Source organism: Xenia sp. Carnegie-2017, unplaced genomic scaffold, assembly GCF_021976095.1.
Source record: "Xenia sp. Carnegie-2017 unplaced genomic scaffold, XeniaSp_v1 HiC_scaffold_24, whole genome shotgun sequence".
NCBI lineage: Eukaryota > Metazoa > Cnidaria > Anthozoa > Malacalcyonacea > Xeniidae > Xenia > Xenia sp. Carnegie-2017.
The window spans coordinates 5,667,850-5,694,591 of NW_025813487.1; the positions used below are offsets into that span (position 1 = coordinate 5,667,850).

Here is a 26,742-nt window from a genome sequence, read left to right on the forward strand (position 1 = left end):
ATAGCTAAATATTTTCCTGATCTGCCAACTCCTACATGGTTTTGCTTTCCATACAGTTTACCTGACATTTGATGACCGTTCTTCCCCCTTGACGCAGGTCCCAAAACCCCTGTAATGCTAAAGGATCTTCTGTAAAACTTAAGTGTTAAGTATGATTGGGATTCGTACTGCTTAATAAATGCAAATATTTATGATTTTTTTTAAAAACATATATCCTGTTTCTAAGTCACATGTACAAGCATTTGATGCGTAACTGAATAAGCATGTGATCGATAAGTTTCCCTTCGATCTCAGCCGGATTAATTATAGGGATAGTATTTCTTCATGTTTTACAGCGTCACGGTGTTGAAGACTTTCAGGTATTCTTTACCTCATAAGTATTGATTTCTTGCGATAGGCTTAACATACTCATTTGAACTTTTTCAAATAGCTTTGACGACCAATTAGACTCCTTTTTGCTTTAGCTAGGTTTTCATGTTATACATGCTAGTGTCTACAAGATCTTAGACATTGAAACTAGTCCTGAACTAAAAGTCTCACAATAAATTTAAATATTGAAATATAAGATGGCCGACAAGCAACTGCAAGAGCGTTAAAATATAACTAAAAATATAAGTAGATTATACCTCTTACCGAATGAAATGCCACAACGTGGTTCACCAACACACTCTGAAGATACTACGAAAACACTTCAACTATCTTTTTTTGTGTTCACCATACACAATTACGACACAATATCAACGTACAGTGTTTTTCAGCTCCTTCTAAAGCAATTTCCATCAGGCTTCATTTAAAAAGCGTAACTGCATTGCATTTTATATATTTACTCAATAGCTAAAAACATGATAACCTGTTACCAGTTCAACCTAATCACACTATCACAAACCCTTTGTCCGATGCCCTGTTTATACTATATCATGTGCATATTACATAACATAACTAACCCTTATGACTCAATTAAAATGTATCATAACACAATTCTCATACATCTACTACATTAATCTATACTTCATTTTCTTATATTGTATGATACTTTTCCAGAAAATGGTCGACAATATTTTGTCTGACATGTGTTACATCTTGGTTTGCGCGATATTCGTGGCATTTGTCTTTACCAATACAATGAATTTCTTGACCGACGGGGATGAAGGTCTTAAAGACGCACAAGATGCGAAAAACCACTAATTTATTGTGAAATACGACACCCGCACAGCTTGAGACCATTTAGAGCGACATATCATTTGTGTACATAGAGTTTGTCAGTTTGATATTTTTATACTTGAATGAAAAGTGATGGCAAATTGTAAAGAGATCATTTCATTTCTTCTTCTCCAGTCGTTACTTATTAATTCCTATTTGTGCAACATCGTAAAACGAAAAGCACCAGAAGGAAAACTTTACGTATTTTCAAAAAGAGAAGGATGTGTGTTCGTACAAAGTGAAAGTCCTTGTACATTAAACTGGAAATTGAATCCATACATCGCCAAAGTTTACACACAGAAGAACAAGGTCGTTTCACATGCACTCAATTTCTATACTCAACGTGGCATTTCATCTTTGTGCAGAGATGCTCTTAAAGAAGCCTTATGTTCACAATGGACCCCAAGATGTTCAGAAAGCGACTACAGTCGAGATTATGGTGATGTTGCAAGGCTGTGTAACAACGTTTACTCTCGTTGTCCTTCAGTTCTGGTAAATGAGTTTATGAACCAAAAATTCTGCAAGATTCTTAAAAAGGGCAGACATTCAAACGGTCAGTGTGTTGCGAATACTGCACCCATCCGTGGTGCTTGTCCTCAGCCAAAGTATAAGGTACGTCAACACAAATATATATTAAAAGTAAACGATTTGCTGATCAACCCTTAAATTTTTGATAGGATATTTCGATATAATAAAAAATATTCTTATGAGTTATTTATATTATAAGTCCCATACATGAAGTCTCATGTTGATAAATAAAGGCTCTGAAATATATTTGTCTTAAATCAGAAAAATCATCGATCATCTCAAATGTTGAATTAATCTTGTGCTCTTGTAATCGAATCGTAATTTTTGACTGTATGTAAATTATCTGGACGCGCGCTCAATTAGGTTGAGGGAAACCGTATGTCCAGTGAAATTATTATGATTTCTATTACGTTAACCTTCTTTACTTCATATCGTGTTCTATTATATGCAGTGAGGCAGTAACACGTCATCAATGCCAACTCCCCTTTCTTTATGGATTCTACGAAAAATACAGGGCGCCGGAACGGCTTTAAAAGTGCACGGGGGGTGCGTAAGAGGAAAGTCAAAAATATAGAAAAAGGGCATTGAACTTTGTCTGGACAATTTTTTTGTATTATATAATTAATTGCTGTAAACAAACTTAGGTTGCAATTTAATTATGAAGCAGGCATTTTTCTAGAAATTAGAAATTCAAAATTTTTATAGATCAGATCACAAATTTGAAAGAAAGTAACTGGTGTGATTTTACCTAGATTACAAGAGTTTTAAGCTTTTTATTGCCTTCAATAAAATCCGTCACATTTAGTTGTAGAAATATAAACGCGTTGATTGACACCACAAGAATTCCGAGCATACACACGGTAGTTTCCAATTTCAGCGTAATAGATCCTTGAATACTTAGGGTTATTTAATGAAAGTTGCGTTTCAAGTTAACCATGCTGATTACTCGGCTTGAAGCGACTTAAGTTCTGTCGGAGTTTTTTTCGCACAAGTCATAATCACCCACGCAGCCACTTTAACTTTTTGCCAACAAAAACAATTTGTGTTCACATCACTCGCATATGATTCCTTTTAGATCATCAAATTGGCGTTAAAAGTAGCTCATTCAATTTCCAGCTTTTTCGTACTAACAGCTCAGTGATTTATTGTGCGTACTTTATCTCACATTGTGAATGTACGCCTTTTGAACGTACTCGGTCAGAACTAAACAATCGTGTACATTTTCTATGAGCTCGAATTTAGCGAATCCTCTGTACAGTAGCGGGTCCAAAACTCCAAGATACCTCAAAATAAATCTTATCTCCTCAATTTTATATTTAAACCACATTCAGAAAAAAACTATTGGTTGTTAATTTCTAAAGAACATAATTTTGCCAATGAATTTACCTCTAAAGTGTTTAGAAATGTAAATATACTCCAAAATGTGCTGCAGTAATTTATTTTGAGGTATTCTTAATCCGGCACTGCCTCTGCACTCATAGTTTTTATACTTGATCTAGCTCATGTATTTCAAAATATTAACCACGTGCATGTATAAAACTATCAAAGGTAATACTATCAGAATTGAGCAATTCGTGATGCACTACGGAAAATGAAGTGAATCATGCAAATAAGCTAAACATGCATGATATGTTCTAATAAGGAAAGGAGCAGTTGTTTTGTTTATATTTATCGAAATTGCAAGAAGAACCAAGTCCAAGTCTAGCTAAAAAAATATAATGTCTTCTCATACAAAAGAAATTTTGAAATTGGCTCGTAATTTTGATGGAAAAAAACGGTATGAAAGTAGAATAAATCAACCAACCATTGGCTTCATTCCTGTATTAATTGGGGCATATTCATATATTCTGCTGTGCCTGGCTATTTCCTTTTAAAACAATTTCCCTTATTAAAGAAATCAGCCTGGCATCACAGAATATATGAATATGGTCCCCCATCCATTTATTGCAGGATGGACACCAATGATACCAACAGTAATTCATGCACTTTAAATTTTCTGAGTGATAATTAAATCATGTAGTAAATTGATGGAAGACTCAGCTCTTTAGTCAGCTTAATGGTATTGAAATGAATCCCTTGTCCATCTAATGCAATGGCTGTGTATATAAATCCAATTGGATTTTAAAGGTGTTTGATTTTGTTTCAAGAGTTCCATTTGCCATTTGGCATGGCCAATAATGGTAGAAGTAGCTCATTGTTAGAAATAATTTTAGCTGTAAGCCTTAATTGTAAAATATTTTGAAAATATAAACAATCCTGCTGTTCCATTTGACCTTAGAGGCATTAAAATTTAGCGTGACATGTGTTCTGAAATCTACACATTAAAATTAAGTTCAAATTTTCAAATTGATGACAAAATTCAGACAGCCAAAAATGAAAAGTTAGATATCAGATAGCAAAATAGATTTTGCACAGCTTTCTTTAGTCTTGTGTTTTTACTCTGTATGGTTTTCTACTATTGAAAAAGGTACATACTGAAAAAGTCACACACTAAGTGCTTTTGCCAAAAATGCAACAGATATTTATGAGAAAGTTTAAAATGAGAGAAAAAGATTTACATGTTATTGTTACAAAAATTATGAGAATATCTGCAGTAAAGGTTAATGGGGTATTTGATTTGCAGTACGACAATGTATTGCTACATAGCAATTCACATTCTTCAAAACAGATAATCTGTTTCAGGCAGTATTTCGATCTCACGAGTAACCTAGTGCATTTAGTTAATTTGTAATGTTTTGATACACGTCTAACGAGCGGAACCCCATTCCCATTTTAAAATCTTCTACTCACTAAAAGCATTCGCAAAAAAACACTTCTTTAGCTAGAATAAACGCTTGCCAAGGGTCTTGTTTTATTTCTAATTTCCATCACTTTACTTAGAAATCACGGATAGCACCTACAATGGTTGGTGAACAAAAAGAGTAAAGCATTGATAATTTTTTAACGAAAAATGATTATGTCTGTAGTTATGTAAATTGGACATTAGGTGAAGCAGCCATAGCCGATAATTCGCCTCTGTTTAGGTTGTTATGATACATCGGTCGCGATCCCATCTCATAAATAGTTCAGTTGATGATAAAGACTTAGATGATATCCAAACTCAAGATTTAAAAATTGTCTACATTATTTACGAAGGATATCCATAATTATATTTTAAATTTACTTTCAGATGACGTCGTGGTTCCTTGAAGAATATGAAACAACTTCTGTAAGAATCCAACCAGCTTTGAGACGTCTTCGTAATCAGCGATACCGTGATGGTGGAAGGATTTATTCAGATTCATGTGTTTCCCAAATAACTGAAATTAATTGTGCAGCAATTTATTGCTCAGCAAATGAAACTGAGCTCTTGGTAAAAATGGATAGAAATGATTGTCATCAGGTTGTCAGTGACTGGTAAGTTGTGACGATCCTTTTTCACACATTTGTCATGCATGAACAAAATTTTCTATCAATTATCATTCGAAGTTCAATCTAATCAGTGTACATATTATATAGAATTATTTCTTTCAGGAAATCTGGGATTCCCTGTTTACTTACAACAACAATTTTTGATTATGATTAACGTAATTATGTTGTGCATAAAAAACTGTATTGCATTATTAATGGCTCGTGCATACATGCATATTGCCATATAGTACTGCGCACTTTATTTAAATGTTATCTTTTGCAGTATCGACGAACCATTAAGAAGATTGTCACGGTCGTCAAGTATTTGGAATGTTTTGAATACTTTGACAAATCAACTTAAAACGAATTGTGACACTTTTGCTGCGCCCTCGTCCGACTTGAGACCTGAGCCTCCACGGATTTACAAGAAATCACCTACAAAAAAAAGTGAAGATAAACCAAAACCAAGTACTAGAAGAAACACACCAACAAGTACTGGAAACAGAGAGCACAGAGCCATTGGAATCTTGCCCATCGTCTTTTTTGCACTTATGAATATGCTTTTAATTGCTTGAGCTTGAGATAAATCAAACGTTTTTTTATATTTATATATAATCTGAAAAACTTCACATATAGTTAATGCAGTATAGTGATACTTGGTGTTAGACTGAATTATATTTGTAAGATTTTTCAATTTTTACAGTTATTAGCCATTTTGCAAGATTCTTCTTTTTGATGATTGTATTTGTTGTTTTCACGTCTTAAATGCACTTATAATAACAAACATAAGAGTACGAATATTGATGTCTCTTTGTGCCAAATGAAATTGTGCGTCCGTAAAAGTACAAATCTTTGTACATTGAACTGGACATTGAATGAAAACGTAGCAAAAGTTTATGAACAACAAGATGCGAATCACATCAATCTTTATGCTTAGTTATAAACATTTTTTCATACAGTTTGAAAGGTAAAGTACTTCAGTATTTATGAAGAAGTATATAAAACTGCTAAAAACAGCTTGAGAGATATAGCAATAACTTTAGTCAAGGACACGTATAAGTGTTTGCATGCACTTCATTTACCGGAAAAAATCTCAACTATTTTTGGGTAAAATGAACATGATAAACATCATGGTATATGTGCCAATTCTTCAAGAAATAATCTTCTGAAGTGTTTAACATGTCTAAAAGGTTTACTTTTAGGGATGGTCATAGAAGAGAAAATTTGCATAAAATCAATAATTACCAAGAAAATTACCATATATGCACAATCTCTAATCAAATAAAATCTTGTATGAATTGACAAATATTCTTAAATTTTAAGATTTTCAGGAAAAATAATAAGAGATGAAGAAGAACACTGTCTATAAAATTAGGAGACCCCGGAGCCCCTGGAACCTGCTCATAACCCCTAGGCATTTGCCAAAAACACCCGGAACCTCGGTAAAAATTATGATGACGCAATAAAATATATGCAATTACTTTCCCGTCCAATGAGCAAAAAATAAGTAACTAGGGTTTTTAAAACCTTTCAGTTAGTGGGAAGTAGATTTTGATTAACTTGCCGATGCACCTTTACATATACTGTGAAACAAAGTAAGGCTGCTTCCAGTGTTCTTTTAGTGCATGATGTTTAACATTGAAAATAAACATTGTCATTGGGACAATACGATTATTTTTGTGACCTAAATATGGTTGAAATGAATTCTTAATACATGATTAGCGTTAGCTAGTTAAGTGTTCTTTTTTGTCTTGCGTGGTTGTTCTTTGAAAATATGAAAATTTGATCTCTGCCAAGATTGTTTTTTAATTTATGTAACATCAACCTTTGACCAGACATTGTGCATGGTGATTTTTAAGATTATAAATTATATTTACTTGTTTCCATTGAGTTATGTAGCTTAACACTTGTGAAAGTTTGGCAGAAACAAGAAATTGCGTGCAAGCACAAACACGACGCAAAAGTGTTTCCGAGCAATTTCAAGTTTCTCCAATACATTTAAAAGTGTTTATAAAACAAGTAAATATGTTTTCTATTTTGCGTATAAAATAACCTTTTAAAAATAAAACACAAGTTTATTGATTTTAATCGTAGTATTGCTGCCCATCGAAACGACGATGGCTGTCTGCAAAAGTCCATTTAGTTCACTGACTCGTGACTTAACATGCCAATGCGGCTTGCGCAGGTCCTGTTGCAGTGTTGGCAACGAAATTCTCCCGAGTCTGCGACAGTGGAGGCGTTCCTGGTAGCGTGACGTCTTGATCGTTTTACAGCGTTGCTCCGCCGCTGATTTTAATCGACATGTTGATTATATTCTCGCCATTAAGATTTCCAGGCAAACCATGTTAAAACATTATTTTAATGTCACTGTAGGCATTAGGTTAAGAAATACTTTTACGTTTTCCCATCATTAATTGATACAAAATTTCTATTATCTTACTATAAATATTGTATTGAATTTAAAAACTTAAACATTGAGGTCAGGGTTAGTTTTGTTAATGTAGAGTGCTTCTTTGATTTTTAGGGAGAATGAGTTGTCGGCAGTGTCGATGATTTTGAAGCAAGAGGGTGAATAGTTGGTTTTACATGAGTGATATTTAAGAAGGAGTCGGTAGATATGAGAGTTTTTGTCTGATGTGGTATGTTCCCTTATTCTGGTGGATAAATAGCGCGAAGTTTTGCTAATGTATCCGGAATTACATCCCGCGCAATTGAATTCATATACAACCATTGATTTAATTGCATCAGGGATTGGGTTTTAGAATGAAAAAAGGTTTTTGATTTTGAATGATGTGAAAATCAGTTGAATGTCAATATCTGTACAGAAGCGTTTCATAATGTTTGTAGGTTTGCGCTGTGTGTGTCGTGAGTAATGTCCGATGTATGGTAGTTTAAAGTATAAAGTTGTTATTTTGGAATGGTCATTCAGTATGAGTGCCATTAGTAGAGAGCTAAGATACTTAGCTAAATTATAATTGTATGCGTTAATTGATGAAACTATCGGTCGTAATGGAGGCGATTGCTCTGGTTCTCGTTTCTTGTGGAGTTTCTGCAAGCCATAGAAACGTGAGGGTTGAGAACCTCTGGAGAAGATTTCATTGTAAACTTCTGTTGTTGATCGAGTCTTTCTTTAGAAGCTTCCTTAACAGTAGTTGCAGTTTCATTGATGATAGGTAACTTCTTGTATTGTTAATGATTTCAAGGCAGGAGTTACGATACATTTGACGATCCATGATAACAACGCCGTTGCCTTTGTCCGGTTTAAGAATGATAATGTTTGGAATAATGCGAATGTTTTTAAGGATGCGATGTTTTTCGAAGTCAGCTGGTGTCGGATGATAAGATGAGATGTACGAGTGAGCGATGTGTGCCAGCTCTGTTTTAGATGCGTGTAGTCTTCTTGATTGCGAATACTGTGTTTTATAGTTTGGTGGTTTTTTCGTATGTTGCCAGAATGTCGGCTGAATTGAATTGTAGAAGTTTAATGCTGAACCCAAGGCCATTTTTCAGGGGTTCTAGTTCTTCGTCCTTTCATTGGTGTGATAATATATTGGTTATCGTTTCGTTGTGTGAGAATGGTAGAGTTCTGTGTTAAGATATGAACATCGAACGAAAAGTCAAACAGCATAGCATTGCATGCATAATTAAGTAGATATGACACATGTCAGATTAAGTGATATTCTGAACTTGTTATCATAATATCGTTATTCGCCGATATTTAACTTGTTATTTGTTTCACAATAAAATCATAAATATTTCACGTGCAATCCGAATGTTATTGCCAAACGACGAATAATTTAACATATTGTTCTTTGAGATTACTTTTTTGATGTGTGGTAATTGTCTTTTGTAGGTATTTGGCTTTGTTTTTATATAGCATAATTAACAAAATACCTAGAAAAGACAATTACCACACATCGGAAAAAACTAAGTAATCTTACGAGGAACAGAACTTTACCATTCACACACAACGAGACGATAACCAATCTATCATCACACCAATTAAAAGACGAAGAACTAGAACTCGTGAAAAATGGACTTGAGTTCAGCGTTAAACCACCACGACTCGACTCAACCGACATTCTGGCAACATACGAAAAATCCACCAAAGTATAAAACACAACATTCGCAATCAAGAAGACTACACGCATCTAAACAGAGCTAGCACACATCGCTCCCTCAAACATCTCATCTTATCACCCGACACAAGCTGACTTCAAAAAACATCCTTTCCTTAAAAACATTCGCAACAATCCAAATATTATCATTCTAGAATCGGAAAAAGGCAATGGCGTTGTTATCATGGATCGTCAAATGTATCGTAACTCTTGCCTTAAAATCATTAACAATACAACATAGTTTACCCCACTCAAAGAAGACGTCACACTATCACGTGAAGCCAAACTGCAACGACTGTTAAGGAAGCTTCTGAAGAAAGACTCGATCAACAACAAAGTTTACAATGAAATCTTCTCCAGAGGTTCTGACCCTCATGCTTCTATGGCTTGCTGAAACTCCACAAGAAACTAGAAGCAGAACAATCGCCTACACTACGACCGATAGTTTCATCAATTAACGCATACAGTTATAACTTAGCTAAGTATCTTAGTTCTCTACTAACACCACTCATACCAGATAACCACTCCCTTAAAGATTCTTTCACTTTCATCGACGACTTCTCATCTTTCAACTCATCAACTTCTTGTCACAAATTCTTCATCTCCTACGACGTTGGAAGCTTATTTACTAACATACCACTTACTGAAACCATCAACCTAGCAATTGACGTAATATTCACTCACAATCCCAGGTTCAGTATAAACCGGACAGACCTCACACAACTGTTTTTAATAGCAACAGCACAGACAAATTTTCTATTTAATGGAAATTTTATGACCAGACGGACGGTGTTGCGATGGGCTCTCCCTTAGCACTCATACTTGCTAACATTTTCATAGGCTCACATGAACGAAACTTGCTAATTATTTATAACGACACTAAACCACGTTTTTACCGCAGAAACGCTGACGATATTTTTTGTGTTTTTACAAACGAAACTGGGGCCATGAAGTTTTATAATTGCATTAACTCACAGCACGCAAACATTAGATTTTCATTTCAAACTGAACAACAAGATCAACTGTCATTTCTTGATATTTTACTAACAAAATCCCATGACAGCTGTACAACATCTACATATCACAGACCAACGTCACAGGACTTCTGACGAACTATTTTAGTTTCACACCAATTTCATACAAAACCGGACTTATAAGCATTCTAATCGACAGAGCATACAAACTTAACAATACGAACAATGGCTTTCAACGAAACATAAAAAACATCACATCCACTTTTTACGAGACTCTTTCCCACTACACTTTATTAACAGAGCCGTTAAAGGAATATCTTGACAACAAACAAAGCAACAACCTTAAAATTAGACACCAAAACTCCTGACACGACGATCACGACCAACACAAATGAAATTTCCAAAATAACAACTCTATACTTCAAACTACTATACATCGGACATTACTCACGACACACACAGAGCAGATTTACAAAAATTATGAAACGCTTATGTACAGATATTGACATTCGACTAATTTCACATCATTCGAAATCAAAAACCTTTTCTCATTCAAAAACCCAATCCCAGATGCAATTAAATCAATAATGGTATATGAATTCAATGGCGCGGGATGTAATTCTCGATACATTAGCAAAACGTCGCGCCATTTCTCCACCAGAATTACACATACCACAACAGACAAATACTCTCATATCGACCGACTCCTTCTTAATTCTCACTCATTAAAAACCAACTATTCACTCTCTTGCTTCAAAATCATCGACACTGCCGACACCTGATTCTCCTTTGAAATCAAAGAAGCACTCCACATTAACAAAACTAACCTTGACCTCAATGTTCAAGTTTTCAAATTCAATACAATATTTAGTTTATAATACGCTCGGACGCTCCCCATTAATTTATCTTATTTCCTTTTTATTGTCGTAATTTATGCATTATATTACTTTTATATAAACCTTGTATTATTTATTATTTCACTTATACTGAAGATGGCATCATGAGATGTCGAAACATGTCTATTTTAAACATGGCGTAACATGTCGTTCGCAAACGCTAGGCGTCCAAATTGCATATTATTTTGTTTTTTTCGTTTTTAAACGTCATTTTGTTATTTCCTCATCAATTGTGAGTACAAAAATAAGAATAATTGATAAAGGTTTTAACAAAGCACAAGATATAAAAAACCATTAATTTTTTGTGAAATACTACACCCGAACAGCTTGAGACCCATTTAGAGCGATATATCTTTTGTCAACACAGAGTTTATCAGTTTGATATGTTTTTAATTGAATGAAAAATAATGGCATATTGTAAAGAGATCGTTTCATTTCTTCTTCTACAGACGTTACTTATTAATTTCTCCTTGTGCAACATCGTGAAACGAAAAGCACCAGAAGGAAAACTTTACGTATTTTTAAAAAGAGAAGGATGTGTATCAGTACAAAGTGGAAGTCTTTGTACATTAAACTGGAAATTAAATCCATATATCGCCAAAGTTTACACACAGAAGAACAAGGTCGTTTCACATGCACTCAATCTCTACGTTCAACTTGGCATTTCAGCAATTCGTGATGCACTACGGAAGATGAAATGAATCATGCATATAAGCTAAACATGCATGACATGTTCTAATAAGGAAAGAAACAGTTGTTTTGTTTTTATTTATCGAAAATGCCAGGAGAACCAAGTCTAAGTCTAGTTAAACAAATTTAATGTCTTCTCAGAAAAAGAAATTTTGAAATTGGCTCGTAATTTTGATGAAAAAAAAACGGCATAAAAGTGGAACAAATTAACCAACCATTGGCGTCAATCCTGTATTAATTTGGGAGGGGGGGCATATTCATATGTTATGCTGTGCTTGGCTAATTTCTTTTTAAAACAATTTCACTTTCAAAAGAAATCAGCCTGGCATAGCTGAATATATGAATTTGCAACCCTCGAACTTTGGTCTTGGGCGTGCTCTGATCTGCTCTCGAGCTCTCCCAAAGGTCTCCTCGGTTTGTTTGCATAAGCATGTGCAACTACAGTAAACATCTTTTATTTCTTAAATGAATGATGATCCAAATGTATTCATTGCCGCCTGAAGCACTAGGTGAGACTTTAACCGGTTGTGGTCTTTCACTTATGATGAAAATAATGTACATAATCGGTTTACAAAAGTTTTCTTATGTTCCAAGTTGCATCATTTTGTCGGCAACAAATATTTAACGCCAGTCGTTACATGGTCGTTATATTTTATTTTCTGCTAATGCTGGAGCTACGTGCGATAAAATTATCAAGCAAAAGTGGTGGCTGCACGTAAGACAATTTTTTTATCGACGACCATTTTGTCAATGTTTATTGGTAAACATCAATTTCAATCTTGCCATTTCTCGCGTCTCATTGGCCAGAAGTGGTTTGTCGTGTCGCGTTTTTCAGTCAGGACCATTGAACTAAAATACATGAAAAACTATCTGAAGAAAACAATTGAAGCCAAATATTAATCCCAGACATGCAAGATTACACCCAGACACGCGTGTTTAGTGTGTCAAGATTGTCTAGTGGAGTGAAAATTGATTCAATTACACAAGCGTGTGTGGTTGTAAGCTCGCGTGGCCAAGTGTAATGTTTGGCTTCAAAACATATTAGGCTTTTCTATTACGTGTAGCGTTTCATGTGTTTTAGTTCAATGGTCGAGACCCAATAATCATTTATTCAAGTAATTCGTATATTTACTAAAGTTGACGTATGTCAAAATGGTAAAGAACATGTGCAAAATATTGCAAGAAATGAGTAAGTGTGCTGTGCCATTCTACATACTAAAAATTATTTTCCGAGCATCTCCAAAGGCGACCTAGAAATCTGTTTAAGTTTTTTATTCAATCGATTTATGTAAGTACTAAATCAGATTATTATATGGCAAGCGTTACATCCGGCTAAATGGCGCGCTTTGATTGGCTCAGAAACATTTTTGCCGGTTCATTTTTTTCTCCTAATCAACCACGGTAAAAAACGCGTAATTTTACAGTCAAATGTAAACAAACTTCGTAAAGCAACATCAAAACGCAAAATAAACGAAACAAAAAACCATTTACGAATGTGATTCGATGGTAAAACACTTGGAAAACATCTAATTATCAAGACGATACAATTTAAAACGATTTATTTTTTATGGACTAAGACTAGAAAAGTGAAAACAGCAAGGACGAGAAAGAAAGCAAGCTTCATTTCATGTCAAATACTAAGCCCTTAATGTCCGAGAGCGAGGTCTTTACGGAAAAATAACGGATCGAGGTATTTTTGTACAGACCGAGCCCGTGGGCGAGATTTGTACAAAAAGACCTCGGTCCTCCAAATTATTCGTTTTAAATTTTATCGTCTGCATAGTTTAACTGTTTTCCAAGTGTTTTACCGTCAAATCACATTCGTAAATGGTTTTTGTTGATTTTGCGTTTTGCTGTTTGCTTTACGAAGTTTGTTTACATTTGACAGTAAAATTACGCGTTTTTGACGGTGGTCGATTACGGGAAAATAATGGACCGGCAAAAATGTTTCTGAGCCAATCAAAGTGCGCCATTTAACCGAAAGTGACGCTTGCCATATAATAATCCATTTTTAACTTTTCATATTGTAAGATAATTGTTCATATAATGATCGGAAATTGTTCCTCTAAAATGTGTTACATCTTCGTTTGCTGGATATTCGTGGCATCTGTCTGTACCAACGCAATTAATTTCTTGGCCAACATGTACAAACCTCATAAGAGGAGGAACGACTGTAACAAGGTCATCCTTATACGTCATTCTAAGATTCAATCCGCTTAATGCTCCGTTGACATGTTCTGCAAATTCATGGTTACCAACCCTAGGCGAGCCAAAGGTTATTAAATCGACACGATGTCCAGCATTGACCAAATCAACTGCTGCCAAAGTCGCCATTGCCCCACCAAGTGAATGACCTGTCACTAAAACTCTAGCGTCGGAATGTTCGTCAGATAAAGCGCTTACTTTCTCAAGCATTTGTTCTTTCAATGCGTTATAAGACTGAAAAAATCCAATGTGTACTTTGCAATCTTCGCAACCCGAATATCTTTGTTTGAAGAACTTGAGATTTCTATACCAGTCAGTAAGGTCGTTAGAACCTTGAAAAGATACAACGATTTTATTTCCTTCGTACTTGACAAAGCCTTTCACCCTCTCGTCGTCTTTTAACCTTGTTTCAGTAGGATTTACTTCTTGGTAGGCCTCTTCTGCATATAATGCAGCATTTCGAATCGCTGCCAATTTCTCGGGTGGTAAAGGACGAGTGTTCCTCTTGTCTATGACAGGTCCAGTTGTGGAGCAAAATTTGCCAGTTGGGCAAGTGCGACAATATATTTTTCCTCTTTTGTCTTGATACGATCCGTTACGACACTTTACGGGAGATTTATTCTTCCAAAGACAAGAATAACCTTTTGGACAAACTTTGCATTTTGATTGTCCAGTTTGAAGATTGTATTCTCCAAACTTACACGATTTGCAAGATGTTTGACCTGTTAGGTCTTGATATTTTCCTTTGCCACATTTTACAAAATGTGATGGATTATTTATCAAAGGACAGTAATGACCAACTGGTGCATCACAACCTGAAAACTGATAAGCTTGCACAAAAGAAGTTATACTTAGAAAAATTATGAAAATCGTCATCTTTTAATTTTTGAATCAAATCAGAGACGCATGCATATCAATTGACATTTATATACTCAGCATAAAGATAGAGTAATTGCTCTATTGACTGGAACGGAGTCAAACAGGTACCAGTTCGTTCCGGTCGCGGTCAATAGTATCTAGGAAAAAGTTTTAGTCACGCTGTTTGTTTGATTGAGAGCCGTAGCAAATTTTTCCTGTACCTTTAATGTCATGATTTTAGATAAGTACATTCATAGTAGAGTAAGAATGTTAAATAAGGAACATTGCTTATTAAAAATAAAAATAAAGATAAAATGATAAACTTATTAAGTTCATCAACATAGTCAAGTTCATAAAATAAGTTTTATTTTTTCAAGCACCATGAAGATTGTAAATATCATTCCATGAAAATAGTAAATGTCTGCATTAATGCAATTAAGTGCTTTGAAAGTCTCAGAAACCAACAACTGTACTTTGTTAACGACAAAACAATCAAAAACATCTTGAATACGTATATTTTATTTCTAAAAATTACAAAAGCTTTCATTTTCATACAGATTTCATGTTCATTATCCCATTCTAGTAAATCTTAAGTCAATATCTTAAGATATTTTATTAATCATGAAACAAAGATACAGTTTAATTATAAAAATCGACCTGTGACCAAAGCAATGTACAAGAAAGCGAAATTATATTGCTCTGGTAATTAAACTCGACTCGAAATTTTGTCTTATAAGTTTCTATATATCATTGTCTCGCTGAGCATAGCCGTATCAAAAAAATTGGAAAATTTAAAGATGTCTAGAAAACTAACATTTTATCATAACTTCTCAAAAATGGGCTTACGTCTTAGTATTTTTGCATCGTTTGGCTTATCTAAAATTAAAATTACTCTTGAAAAGCTGAAAAGCGTATTGTTTAAGTCTAAATTTTAAGCTGTGTTATGCACTGTACAAAATTTTAAAAGTTTTGACTTAAAGTTCACCAAGCAAAGTGTCTAAATTGATGTTTTTTACAGTTTGTTCATTGTCGCAAATTTTTACTTAGAAGCACTGATTACGTACTTTAGTGATTGTTTTAATGACGTAACCTACAAAAACCTAAGTTTGAATGTAATCAGTCATGTTTTAATGACGTAACCTACAAAAACCTAAGTTTGAATGTAATCAGTCATGCATGTAATCCGCCATGTTTTAATGACGTAACCTACAAAAACCTAAGTTTGAATGTAATCAGTCATGCATGTAATCAGAAACATGAGAGAATCTCGAAACACTTCACACTTCACACGCGTTGTCTGGTATCAAATTTGCGTGTCTGGAATAAAATCTTGTCTTCTAAAAATTGTTAGATTTTTCTGTTAGAGGTAGCGTACTATTATACATGGTAGCGTCTCTTGATATGATCAATAAGGCCTGTTTCAAACGTCACATTTTAGATGAGCCGAATGCATTTAAGACAAAAGATAATAAGGAATTTTATCTCATTATCTTTTATTTTAAATGAATTCGGCGTACGTAAAATGCGACGTTTGAATTGGGCCTAAGAGGATAGACGCACGGAATTGATGGTAATGAAAATTTCTTGTTTTTTAATTACAAAATTTTTAGCTCAGCCAGCCTGCAAATTTGTTCCCGCTATGTAAATTTTTATCATCAACATTATTGATTTCTATAAAAATCTATTGTTTTTACAGTATAACTAAACATTAAAGAATTTACATAAGATACGACCAAACCTGCGGGCTGGCTACGCAACAGGCAAAAATAGCTAAATATTTTCCTGATCTGCCAACTCCTACATGGTTTTGCTTTCCATAGAGTTTACCTGACATTTGATGACCGTTCTTCCCCCTTGACTCAGGTCCCAAAACCCCTGTAATGCTAAAGGATCTTCTGTAAAACTGAGTTAAGTGTTAAGTATGATTGGGATTCGTACTGCTTAATAATTGCAAATGTTTATGATTATTTTTAAAAACAATTATCCTGTTTCTAAGTCACATGTACAAGCCTTTGATGCGTAACTGACTAAGCATGTGATCGATAAGTTTCCCTTCGATCTCAGCCGGATTAATTATAGGGATAGTATTTCTTCATGTTTGACAGCGTCCTGATGTTGAAGACTTTTCAGGTATTCTTTAACCTCATAAGTTTTGATTTCTTGCGATGGGCTTAACTTACTCATTTGAACATTTTCAAATAGGTTTGACGACCAATTAGATTCCGTTTTGCTTTATCTAGGTTTTCATGTTATACATGCACGTGTCTACAAGATCTTAGATATTGAAACTAGTCCTGAACTAAAAGTCTCACAACAAATTTATATATTAAAATATAAGATGGCCGACAAGCAACAGCAAGAGCGTTAAAATATAACTAAAAATATAAATAGATTATACCTCTTACCGAATGAAATGCCACAACGTGGTTCACCAACACACTATGAAGATACTCCGAAAACACTTCAACTATCTTTTTTTGTGTTCACCATACACCATTACGACTCACTGTCAACGACCAATATTTTTCAGCTCCTTCTATAACAATTTCCATCAGGTTTTATTTAAAAAGCGTGACTACATTGCATTTTATACATTTATTTAATAATAACATGACAACATGTTACCAGTTCAACCTAATCACACTATCACAAGCCCTTTGTCCGATGACTTGTTTATACTATATCATGTGCATACTACGTCACATAGACTTGTAACTAACCCTTATGACGCAATTAAAATGTATCATAACACAATTTTCATACACCTACTACATTAATTTATTCTTCATTTTCTTATGTTGTAAGATAATTTTTTATAAAATGGTTGGCAATATTTCGTCTGACATGTGTTAGTTTGACATGTGTTAGTGTTTCGTCTTGGTTAGCGCGAGATTCGTGGCATTTGTCTTATTTGTCTTTACCAACACAAAAAATTTCTTGGCCGACATGTAGATAATTCATATTAGGGAGAATGACTGTAAGAATGTATCCTTATACGTCACTCTGAGATTGCATCCCTCCAAAAGATCCTTGACGTGTTTTTTAAATTCATGGTTATCAACACTGGGTTATTAATAACTGGCCAAAGGTTATCAAATCGACAGAATATCCTGCCTCTTTCAAATCGACTGCTGCCAAATTCGCAATTGTTCCACCAAGTGAATGACTCGTCACCAAACTCTAGAAGGGGTATGTTCGTCAGACAAAGCGCTTACTTTTTAAAGCGTTGCCCCTCTCAGTGCACTATGAGACTGAAAGAATCAAATGTGTATTTGGCAATTTTCATAACCAGAATAGCTTTGTTTCAAGAGCTTGAGATTTTTATACCAGTCATGTAGTAGCGTCATTAGAACCAACTCGGCAAAATGTTTTTCCTTTTTGTTCTTAATAATGACCTTTACGACACTTTAAAGCTAATTTATTTTTCCAAAGACAAGAGTGACCAACTGGACAAACATTGCATTTTGATTTTCCACTTTGAATATTATATTTTCTTTCCTTACATGACTTGCAAGATGTTTTGCCTCATTCGTCTTGATATTTTCATTTCCCAAATTCTACAAAATCTGTTGGGTTATTTATCGAAGGACAAAAACGACCTTCACACGCAAAAGGTTGATTAGCCTGCACAAAAGACGATATGCTTCGAAAAGTTATACAAAACCGTCATATTTTTACTTTTGAATCAAGTCATGCAGATACTCGTGCATGTCATTGGCATTTATTTACTCTACATAAAGCTATAGTAGCTAGTTCATTGCTTTCTAGACTGGAACGAAATCAACCGGTACCAGTTCGTTCCGGTCATAATCAACAACATCAACGAAAAAATTTGGTAACGCTGTAATTTTTCGAGCACAAGATTGTAATTGTCATTATATGAAAGTAAGAATTATTGTTAGAATTGTTGCAACTGAGTGCTTTGAAACTCTCAGAAATTAACAATTAGCGTATAAACAATCGAACAATCCTAAGCAATCTGAATAAATATAATTTGTTTCAAAGAGTAAAAATAAAATTTAAAAGGAGTAGCTTTATTAAGTTCACCAGCGGCAAGTTTAAAGTTACTTATAATTTTTCGTTCACAAGATTATAAATGCTATTATATCAAAGTAAGAATGTCTGTCTGAATTGATGCAACTGAGTGCTGTGAAACTCTCAGAAATTAACAATTAGCTTATAAACAATCGAACAATCATAAGCAAAAATCGAATTCAACTTTTCTTTTTCGCTTCTTGGTGTTTGACAAAACTTGAAAATTGAAATTACCAATCGTTTTTTTGTTTCTCAAGTTATCGTTTATAGACAGACGCTGAAATACTACACCACACATGTCTTTACTTTTCACTCAACGTTAATCCATGGGGAGTAGGCGTAAAATTAAAGTTTTGTGTAAAGAAAAAACAAATCAGCAGCAAATCAAATTATTATTATGGAAAAGGATATTTCGTTGCGAAATTTCTGTCAAATGGAAACAACACAGTGCGTGACCTCTCAGATTTTCTGAAAGAACATCATTATCCTATAGTGTTGAAGGATTTATTGCAAGCACTTCCGAAAGTTTTTACCCGCCGGATTTATATTTGTTAAAGATTATCTACATTTATTAGGGATTATCTACATTTATTAAAGATTATCTGGCGTGCTGTGATACAGGGTAAAACTCGCTGCTTCATTTGCTTTTTTTTCAAATGGCGGTGAAACCATATTAAGCAGCACTCAATTTCCATTGATAAAAAAATGCAATTTCCACTTACAATTTACATTTGAGAACTACTCGATTTATTTATGATTGTTATGAAATAAACAAAATATCATTTGGAAGCAAAATAGCTACGCTTTTTTTGCTATGCAAAAATAAAAACGTGAAACATAATATCAAATGCACGAAACATATTTCGATCACCGTACAAAGATAAACATGCCTTTTTTGCTAAAAATCACCACATTGAGTTAGGTGGATGACATATGTAAGATCAAAATTTTATAGCTACTCTATGCAATACTTTTTCAACAATTACGTTTAGAGATGCACATTGTACAAATTGCTACGTATAAACAATAATTTGATTGGCTGCTGATTTGTTATCTCTTTACATAAAACGTGAATTTTGTGCTTACTCCACCTGTGGTGTTACATCAAGTCTCGTAAAACACCAAGAAAACAAAAAACAAATTTTGAATTCAATTTTTGATTTGAAGGAGAAACGAAAAACTTTTTGGTTTGATTTCTTCAATATGATTATTTAATTTCAGCAAAAAACGTTTAGCGGTCCGGAATGGTACACGCATTAGAAACGATATTCAAAGACATGATTTAAAAAAATTATCTAAATTATTTACATTCGCAACACTCCAAACATTATCAATCTCAAACCGGACAAAGGCAATGAAGTTGTAATCATGGATAGTCAAATATATCGTAAATCCTGTCTTAAAATCATTAACAATACAGCAAAGTTTACCCCACTCAAAGAAGACGTCGCACTATAACGCGAACCTAAACTGCAACGACTGTTAAGGAAACTTCTAAAGAAAGACTCGATCAACAACAAAGTTTACAATGAAATCTTCTCCAGATCTTCTCAACTCTCACGCTTCTATGGCTTACCGAAACTCCACAAGAAACGAAAACCAGGACAATCGCCTCCACTACGACCGATAGTTTCAACTTCTTTTCACAAATTCTTCATCTCCTACGACGTTGGAAGCTTATTTACTAACATACGACTTACTGAAGCCATCAACCTGGCAATTGACGTAATATTCACTCACAACCCCAGGTTCGGTATAAACATGACAGACCTCACACAACTGTTTTTAATAGCAACAGCACAGACGCATTTTTCGGAAAAACATTTTCTCATTAAAAAACCCAATCCCTGATGCAATCAAATCAATGGTGGTATATGAATTCAATTGCGTGGGATGTAATTTCCGATACATTGGCGAAACTTCGCGCCATTTATCCACCAGAATCAGAGAACATACCACAACAGACAAAAACTCTCATATCTACCGACTCCTTCTTAATTCTTACTCATTTAAAGCCAACTATCCACCCTTTTGCTTCAAAATCATCGACACTGCCGACTCCTCATTCTCCCTTAAAATCAAAGAAGCACTCCACATTAACAAAACTAACCCTGACCTCAATGTTCAAGTTTTTAAATTCAATACAATATTTAGTTTATAATGCGCTCGTACGCTCCCCATTAATTCATCTTATTTCCTTTTTTATTGTTTTAATTTATGCATCATATTACTTTTATATAAACCTTGTATTATTTATTATTTCACTTATACTGAAGATGGCATCATGAGATGTCGAAACATGTCTATTTTAAACATGGCGTAACATGTCGTTCGCAAACGTTAGGCATCCAACTCGCAGAATATTTTGTTTTTTTCGTTTTTAAACGCCATTTTGTTACTTCCTCATCAACTGTGCATAATTGTGAGTAGAAAAATAAGAATAATTGATGAAGGTTTTAACAAAGCACAAAATGTGAAAAACCATTAATTTTTTGTGAAATACTACACCCGACCAGCTTAAGCCCCAATTAGAGCGACATGTCTTTTGTCAACAAAGAGTTTATCAGTTTGATATGTTTATACTTGAATGAAAAACGATGATTAACGATTAACTTACAACAATAATTTTTGATTATGATTAACGTAATTAGGTTGTGCATAAAAAATTGTATTGCATTATTCACGGCTCGTTATACATGCATAGTGCCATATAGTATTGCGCACTTTATTTAAATGTTATCTTTTGCAGTATCGACGAACCATTTATAAGATTGTCACAGTCGTCGAGTACTTGGAATGTTTTGAATACTTTGAGAAATCAACTTAAAACGAATTTTGTCACTTATGCTGCGACCTCGTCCGACTTCAGACCTGAGCCTCAACGGATTTACAGAAATCGCCTACAAAAAAAGTGCTGGAAACAGAGAGCACAAAGCCATTGGAATCCTGCCCTTCATCTTTTTTGCACTTATGAATATGTTTTTAATTGCTTGAGCTTGAGACGAATCAAACGTTTTTTATATTCGTATATAATCCGAAAAACTTCACATATAGTTAAGGCAGTATAGTAATACTTTCTGTTTGACTGAATTATATTTACATGATTTTTCAAATTTTACAGTTATTAGCTATTTTGCAAGATTCTTCTTCACGAGGATTGGATTTGTTGTTTTCACCTCTTAAATGCACTTACAATAACAAACATAAGAGTAAGAATATTGATGTCTCCTTGTTCCAAGTGAAATTGTGTCTCCGTAAAAAGTACAAATCTTTGTACATTGAACTGGACATTGAATGAAAACGTAGCAAAAGTTTATGAACAACAAGATGCGAACCACATCAATCTTTATGCTTAATTATAAGCATTTTTTCATACAGTTTAAAAGGTAACGAACTTCAGTATTTATGAAGTAGTATATAAAACTGCTAAAAACAGCTTGAGAGATATAGAAATAACTTTAGTCAAGGACACGTATAAGTGTTTGCATGCACTTCATTTACCAGAAAAAATCTCAACTATTTTTGGGTAAAATGAACATGACAAACATCATGGTATATGTGCCAATTCTTCAATTCGGGACAAAAGTAACTTCAGAAAAAAAAGAAATAACCTTTCTGAAGACTTTAACATGTCTAAAAGGTTTACTTTTAGGGATGGTCATAGAAGAGAAAATTTGCATAAAATCAATAATTACGAAGAAAATTACCATATATGCACAAACTCTAATCAAATGAAATTTTGTAGGAAATTGACAAATATTCTTAAATTTTCATATTTTCAGGAAAAATAATATGAGATGAAAAAGAAGACTGTATATAAGATTAGGAGCCCCCCCCTGGAACCTGCTCATAACCCTAGGCACCTGCCAAAACACCTCGGTAAAATTCTATAGCTAAAAAGTTTAAATCAGATTGTCTAATCACAAACTATGATAACGCAATTAAAATATAAGCAATTACTTTCCCGTCCAATGAGCGAAAAATATATAATTAGGCTTTTTTAAAACCGTTCAGTTAATGGGAATTAGATTTCGATTAACTTGCCGATGCACCTTTACATATACTGTGAAACAAAGTAAGGCTGCTTCCAGTTTTCTTTTAGCGCATGATGTTTAACATTGAAAATAACATTGTCATTGGGACAATACGATTATTTTTATGATATAAATGTGGTTGAAATGAATTCTTAATACATGATTAGTGTTAGCTAGTTAAGTGTTCTTTTTTGTCCTGTGTGGTTGTTCTTTAAACAATGAAAATTTGATCTCTGCCAAGATTATTTTTTAATTTCTTTAAAATCAACCTTTGACCAGACATAGTGCATGGTGATTTGATTTTGAATGATGTGAAAATTAGTCGAATATCAATATTTGTACAGAAGCGTTTTATAATGTTTGTAAATCTGCTCTGTGTGTGTCGTGAGTAATGTCCGATGTATAGTAGTTTGAAGTATAGAGTTGTTATTTTGGAATTTTCATTTGTGTTGGTCGTGATCGTCGTGTCAGGAGTTTCGATGTCTAATTTTAAGGTTGTTGCTTTGTTTGTTGTCAAGATATCGTTTTACGGTTCTGTTAAAAAAGTGTAGTGGGAAAGAGTTTCGTAAAAAAGTGGATGTGATGTTTTTTATGTTTCGTTGAAAGCCATTGTTCGTATTGTTAATTATGTATGCTCTGTCGATTAGTGTGCGTATAAGTCCGGTTTTGTATGAAATTGGTGTGAAACTAAAATAGTTCGTCAGAAGTCCTGTGACGTTGGTCTGTGATATGTAGATGTTGTACAGCTGTCATGGGATTTTGTTAGTAAAATATCAAGAAATGGCAGTTGATCTTGTTGTTCAGTTTGAAATGAAAATCTAATGTTTGCGTGCTGTGAGTTAATGCAATTATAAAACTTCATGGCCTCAGTGTCGTTAGTAAAAACACAAAAAATATCGTCAACGTTTCTGCGGTAAAAACGTGGTTTAGTGTCGTTATAAATAATTAGCAAGTTTCGTTCATGTGAGCCCATGAAAATGTTAGCAAGTATGAGTGCTAAGGGAGAGCCCATCGCAACACCATCCGTCTGATCATAAAATTTCCATTAAATAAAAAATTGCGTCTGTGCTGTTGCTATTAAAAACAGTTGTGTGAGGTCTGTCCTTTTTATACTGAACCTGGGGTCGTAAGTGAATATTACGTCAATTGCTAGGTTGATGGTTTCAGTAAGTGGTATGTTAGTAAAAAAGCTTTCAACGTCGTAGGAGATGAAGAATTTGTGACAAGAAGTTGAAACTATCGGTCGTAGTAGAGGCGATTGTTCTGGTTTTCGTTTCGTGTGGAGTTTCGGTAAGCCACAGAGGCGTGAGGGTTGAGAACCTCAGGAGAAGATTTCATAGTGTGACGTCTTCTTTGAGTGGGGAAAACTCTGCTGTATTGTTAATGATTTTAAGGCAGGAATTACGATACATTTGACGATCCACGATTACGCCGTTGCCTTTGTCCGGTTTGAGAATGATAATGTTTGGATTATTGCGAATGTTTTAAGGATGTGATGTTTTTTGAAGTCAGCTGGTGTCGGATGATAAGATGAGATGTACGAGTGAGCGATGTGTGCCAGCTCTGTTTTAGATGCGTGTAGTCTTTTTGATTGCGAATGTTGTGTTTTATAGTTTGGTGGATTTTTCAAACGTTGCCAGAATGTCGGTTGAATTGAGTCGTATTGGTTTAATGCTGAACCCAAGGCCATTTTTCAGGAGTTCTAGTTCTTTGTCTTTTAATTGGTGTGATGATAGATTGTGAATAGTAGAGTTCTGTGATAAGATATGAACATCAAACGAAAAGACATTGTATTAGCATTGCATGCATAATTAGGTAGATATGACACATGTCAGATTAAGTGGTATTCAGAGCTTGTTATTGTAATATCATTGTTCGCAGATTCTTAACTTCTTATTTGTTCCACAATAAAATAAAAATATTTCACGTACAATCCGAATGTTATTGCCCAATCACGAATAATTTAACAAGTTATGGGCCCAGGAGCGTTTGAGTTTCTGTTGATGACAGCAAATACGGAAAGTATATGAGATATCACGATTTTATGAGAATATAACTTACATAAGTGCGAAATATAGTATATGGCGACTTCGGAAAATGACGAAGCATTTACACGAATCGAAAAGCTTGATGGCCAGAAATTTCACCTTTGGAAGTTTAAGGTGTAGATGATAATTGAAGAGAAGGATCTCTGGCAAATAGTTATTGGCGATAAGGTAGAACCTAATTGTGAATGAAAGAATGAACTACTTATACTCAACGTTGACAATATCAAAGGCGGGAAAGAAAGGCATTTGCAAAAATATGTTTGTCTCTCGGCGATGAACAGCTATCTCTCGTTTGATCAGCGTGTGCTGCAAAAGATGCTTGGGCGAAATTAGAAAATCATTATGAAGTCAAATCTTTGAGCAGTAAGTTATTCTTGCGAAAGAAATACTTTACTACAAATATGGGTCCTGATGATTCCATGACCGAACATCTCAACAAGATGAAGGATATTGCAAGTCAAATAGGAGCATTGGGTGCGTCTGTTTCTGAGGAGGATCAAGTGGCGACACTCCTTTATAGTTTACCTGATTCGTACAGTGGCTTAATAACAGCATTGGAATCTAGTGCAGATGACTTATCATTAGAATTCGTTACTGCAAGACTTCTTCATGAAGAACAGAAACGTAAAAAATCCAACGAAAGTAAGGATATTGGTGAGAAAGCACTACTATGTCAAAAGTCCAAAAATGAAAAAGTAAAGAATACCAAATTCGAAAAAAAAGGTAAATGCCACAATTGTGGGTTACCTGGACATTGGGTAACAATAGAAATAAAAGGGAAGCAGCATCCTACGGAGCCACAGTTTGGAATTCATCATTGTTTATAGATAGCAAAGAATCTGCGTGGTACATTGATTCAGGTGTATTATCTCATATGTCATACAATAAGGACATCATGGTTGATTTCATCCCATTCAAATCCCCTGAAAAGGTAAAGCTAGGAGATGACAGAATAGTTCAAGCACTGAGAAAAGGAATTGTACACATTGAGATTAAGTCTAAGAAGAAGTATAAACCAAAAAGATTGGTTGATGTCTTATATATAAGTTCCAGATTTAGGAAAAGTCTCTTCTCAGTTAGTGCTACGGCAAAACGAGGATACTCAGTTGAATTTAATCGACATACTTGCTTGCTACTTGATCAAAATGGAACTATATCAGATCAAGAATAACGATAAATAACCTGTATGTTCTTGATGTTCAAGAAGAACAGGATGATTCGAATCATGCGAATGTTGCTACAAGTGATACTAGCGAAGAAATATGGCATCAACGGTATGGCCATCTATGTCTGAAGAATTTACGTCTACTTCGAGATCAAAAATTGGTTAAAGGTCTTAATTTTCAATCAGATGATCACCTTGAAGTTTGTGAAGGATGTGCACAAGGAAAGCAGATACGAACATCCTTTCCTCGATAACCTGCAAAGCGTGCTAAGGATATACTTGATCTTGTCCATAGCGATGTTTGTGGACCGCTGGAAGAAACAAGTCTTGGTGGAAATAAATATTTCATAACATTTATTGATGATAAATCAAGCTACACAACGGTCTACTTTATGAAGAGTAAGGATGAAGCTTTTGAGAAATTTAAAGAGTTTGAAGCAATGGTGACCAATCTCACTAACAAGAAAATTAAAGTACTTCAATCAGACAACGGTGGTGAGTAATCTTGTCAGAAGTTTGAAAAATATCTAAAGGATAAGGGAATTCAGCATCAGTTTAGTGTTTCAAGAATGCCACAGCAGAACGGAGTTTCCGAAAGAAT

The 26,742-nt window shown here is 34.4% G+C and overlaps 2 protein-coding genes and 1 long non-coding RNA gene across 3 annotated transcripts; 1 reads left to right on the top strand and 2 right to left on the bottom strand.

The window, feature by feature from the left end:
• Window positions 1-1,223: 1,223 nt before the first annotated feature.
• On the top strand, window positions 1,224-5,902 carry LOC124450924. The gene is made up of 3 exons (XM_047001575.1): window positions 1,224-1,812; window positions 4,898-5,124; window positions 5,402-5,902. The coding sequence occupies exons 1-3, from the start codon at window positions 1,294-1,296 to the stop codon at window positions 5,691-5,693; spliced, it is 1,038 nt and encodes a 345-aa protein (XP_046857531.1). The 5' UTR covers window positions 1,224-1,293; the 3' UTR covers window positions 5,694-5,902.
• Window positions 5,903-12,235: 6,333 nt separating this feature from the next.
• On the bottom strand, window positions 12,236-18,585 carry LOC124450940. Its single transcript, XR_006950269.1, has 3 exons — window positions 17,265-18,585; window positions 16,687-16,762; window positions 12,236-12,645 (listed from the first exon to the last, which is right to left on the bottom strand). It is a non-coding gene; the product is annotated as an uncharacterized LOC124450940 (long non-coding RNA).
• LOC124450921 (putative lipase LIH1) lies at window positions 13,788-14,909 on the bottom strand. Its single transcript, XM_047001571.1, has one exon. It carries the CDS (start codon window positions 14,875-14,877, stop codon window positions 13,816-13,818), a length of 1,062 nt encoding a protein of 353 aa, XP_046857527.1. The 5' UTR covers window positions 14,878-14,909; the 3' UTR covers window positions 13,788-13,815.
• Window positions 18,586-26,742: the final 8,157 nt, after the last annotated feature.

Excerpts from the sequence above, each read along its gene's own strand:
- LOC124450924 (XM_047001575.1), top strand. The coding sequence starts at position 1,294 with ATGGCAAATTGTAAAGAGATCATTTCATTTCTTCTTCTCCAGTCGTTA. Across the intron at positions 1,813-4,897 it reads GTCCTCAGCCAAAGTATAAG|ATGACGTCGTGGTTCCTTGA; the intron begins GTACGTCAACAC and ends ATTTACTTTCAG. Across the intron at positions 5,125-5,401 it reads CATCAGGTTGTCAGTGACTG|TATCGACGAACCATTAAGAA; the intron begins GTAAGTTGTGAC and ends TATCTTTTGCAG.
- LOC124450921 (XM_047001571.1), bottom strand. The coding sequence starts at position 14,877 with ATGACGATTTTCATAATTTTTCTAAGTATAACTTCTTTTGTGCAAGCT.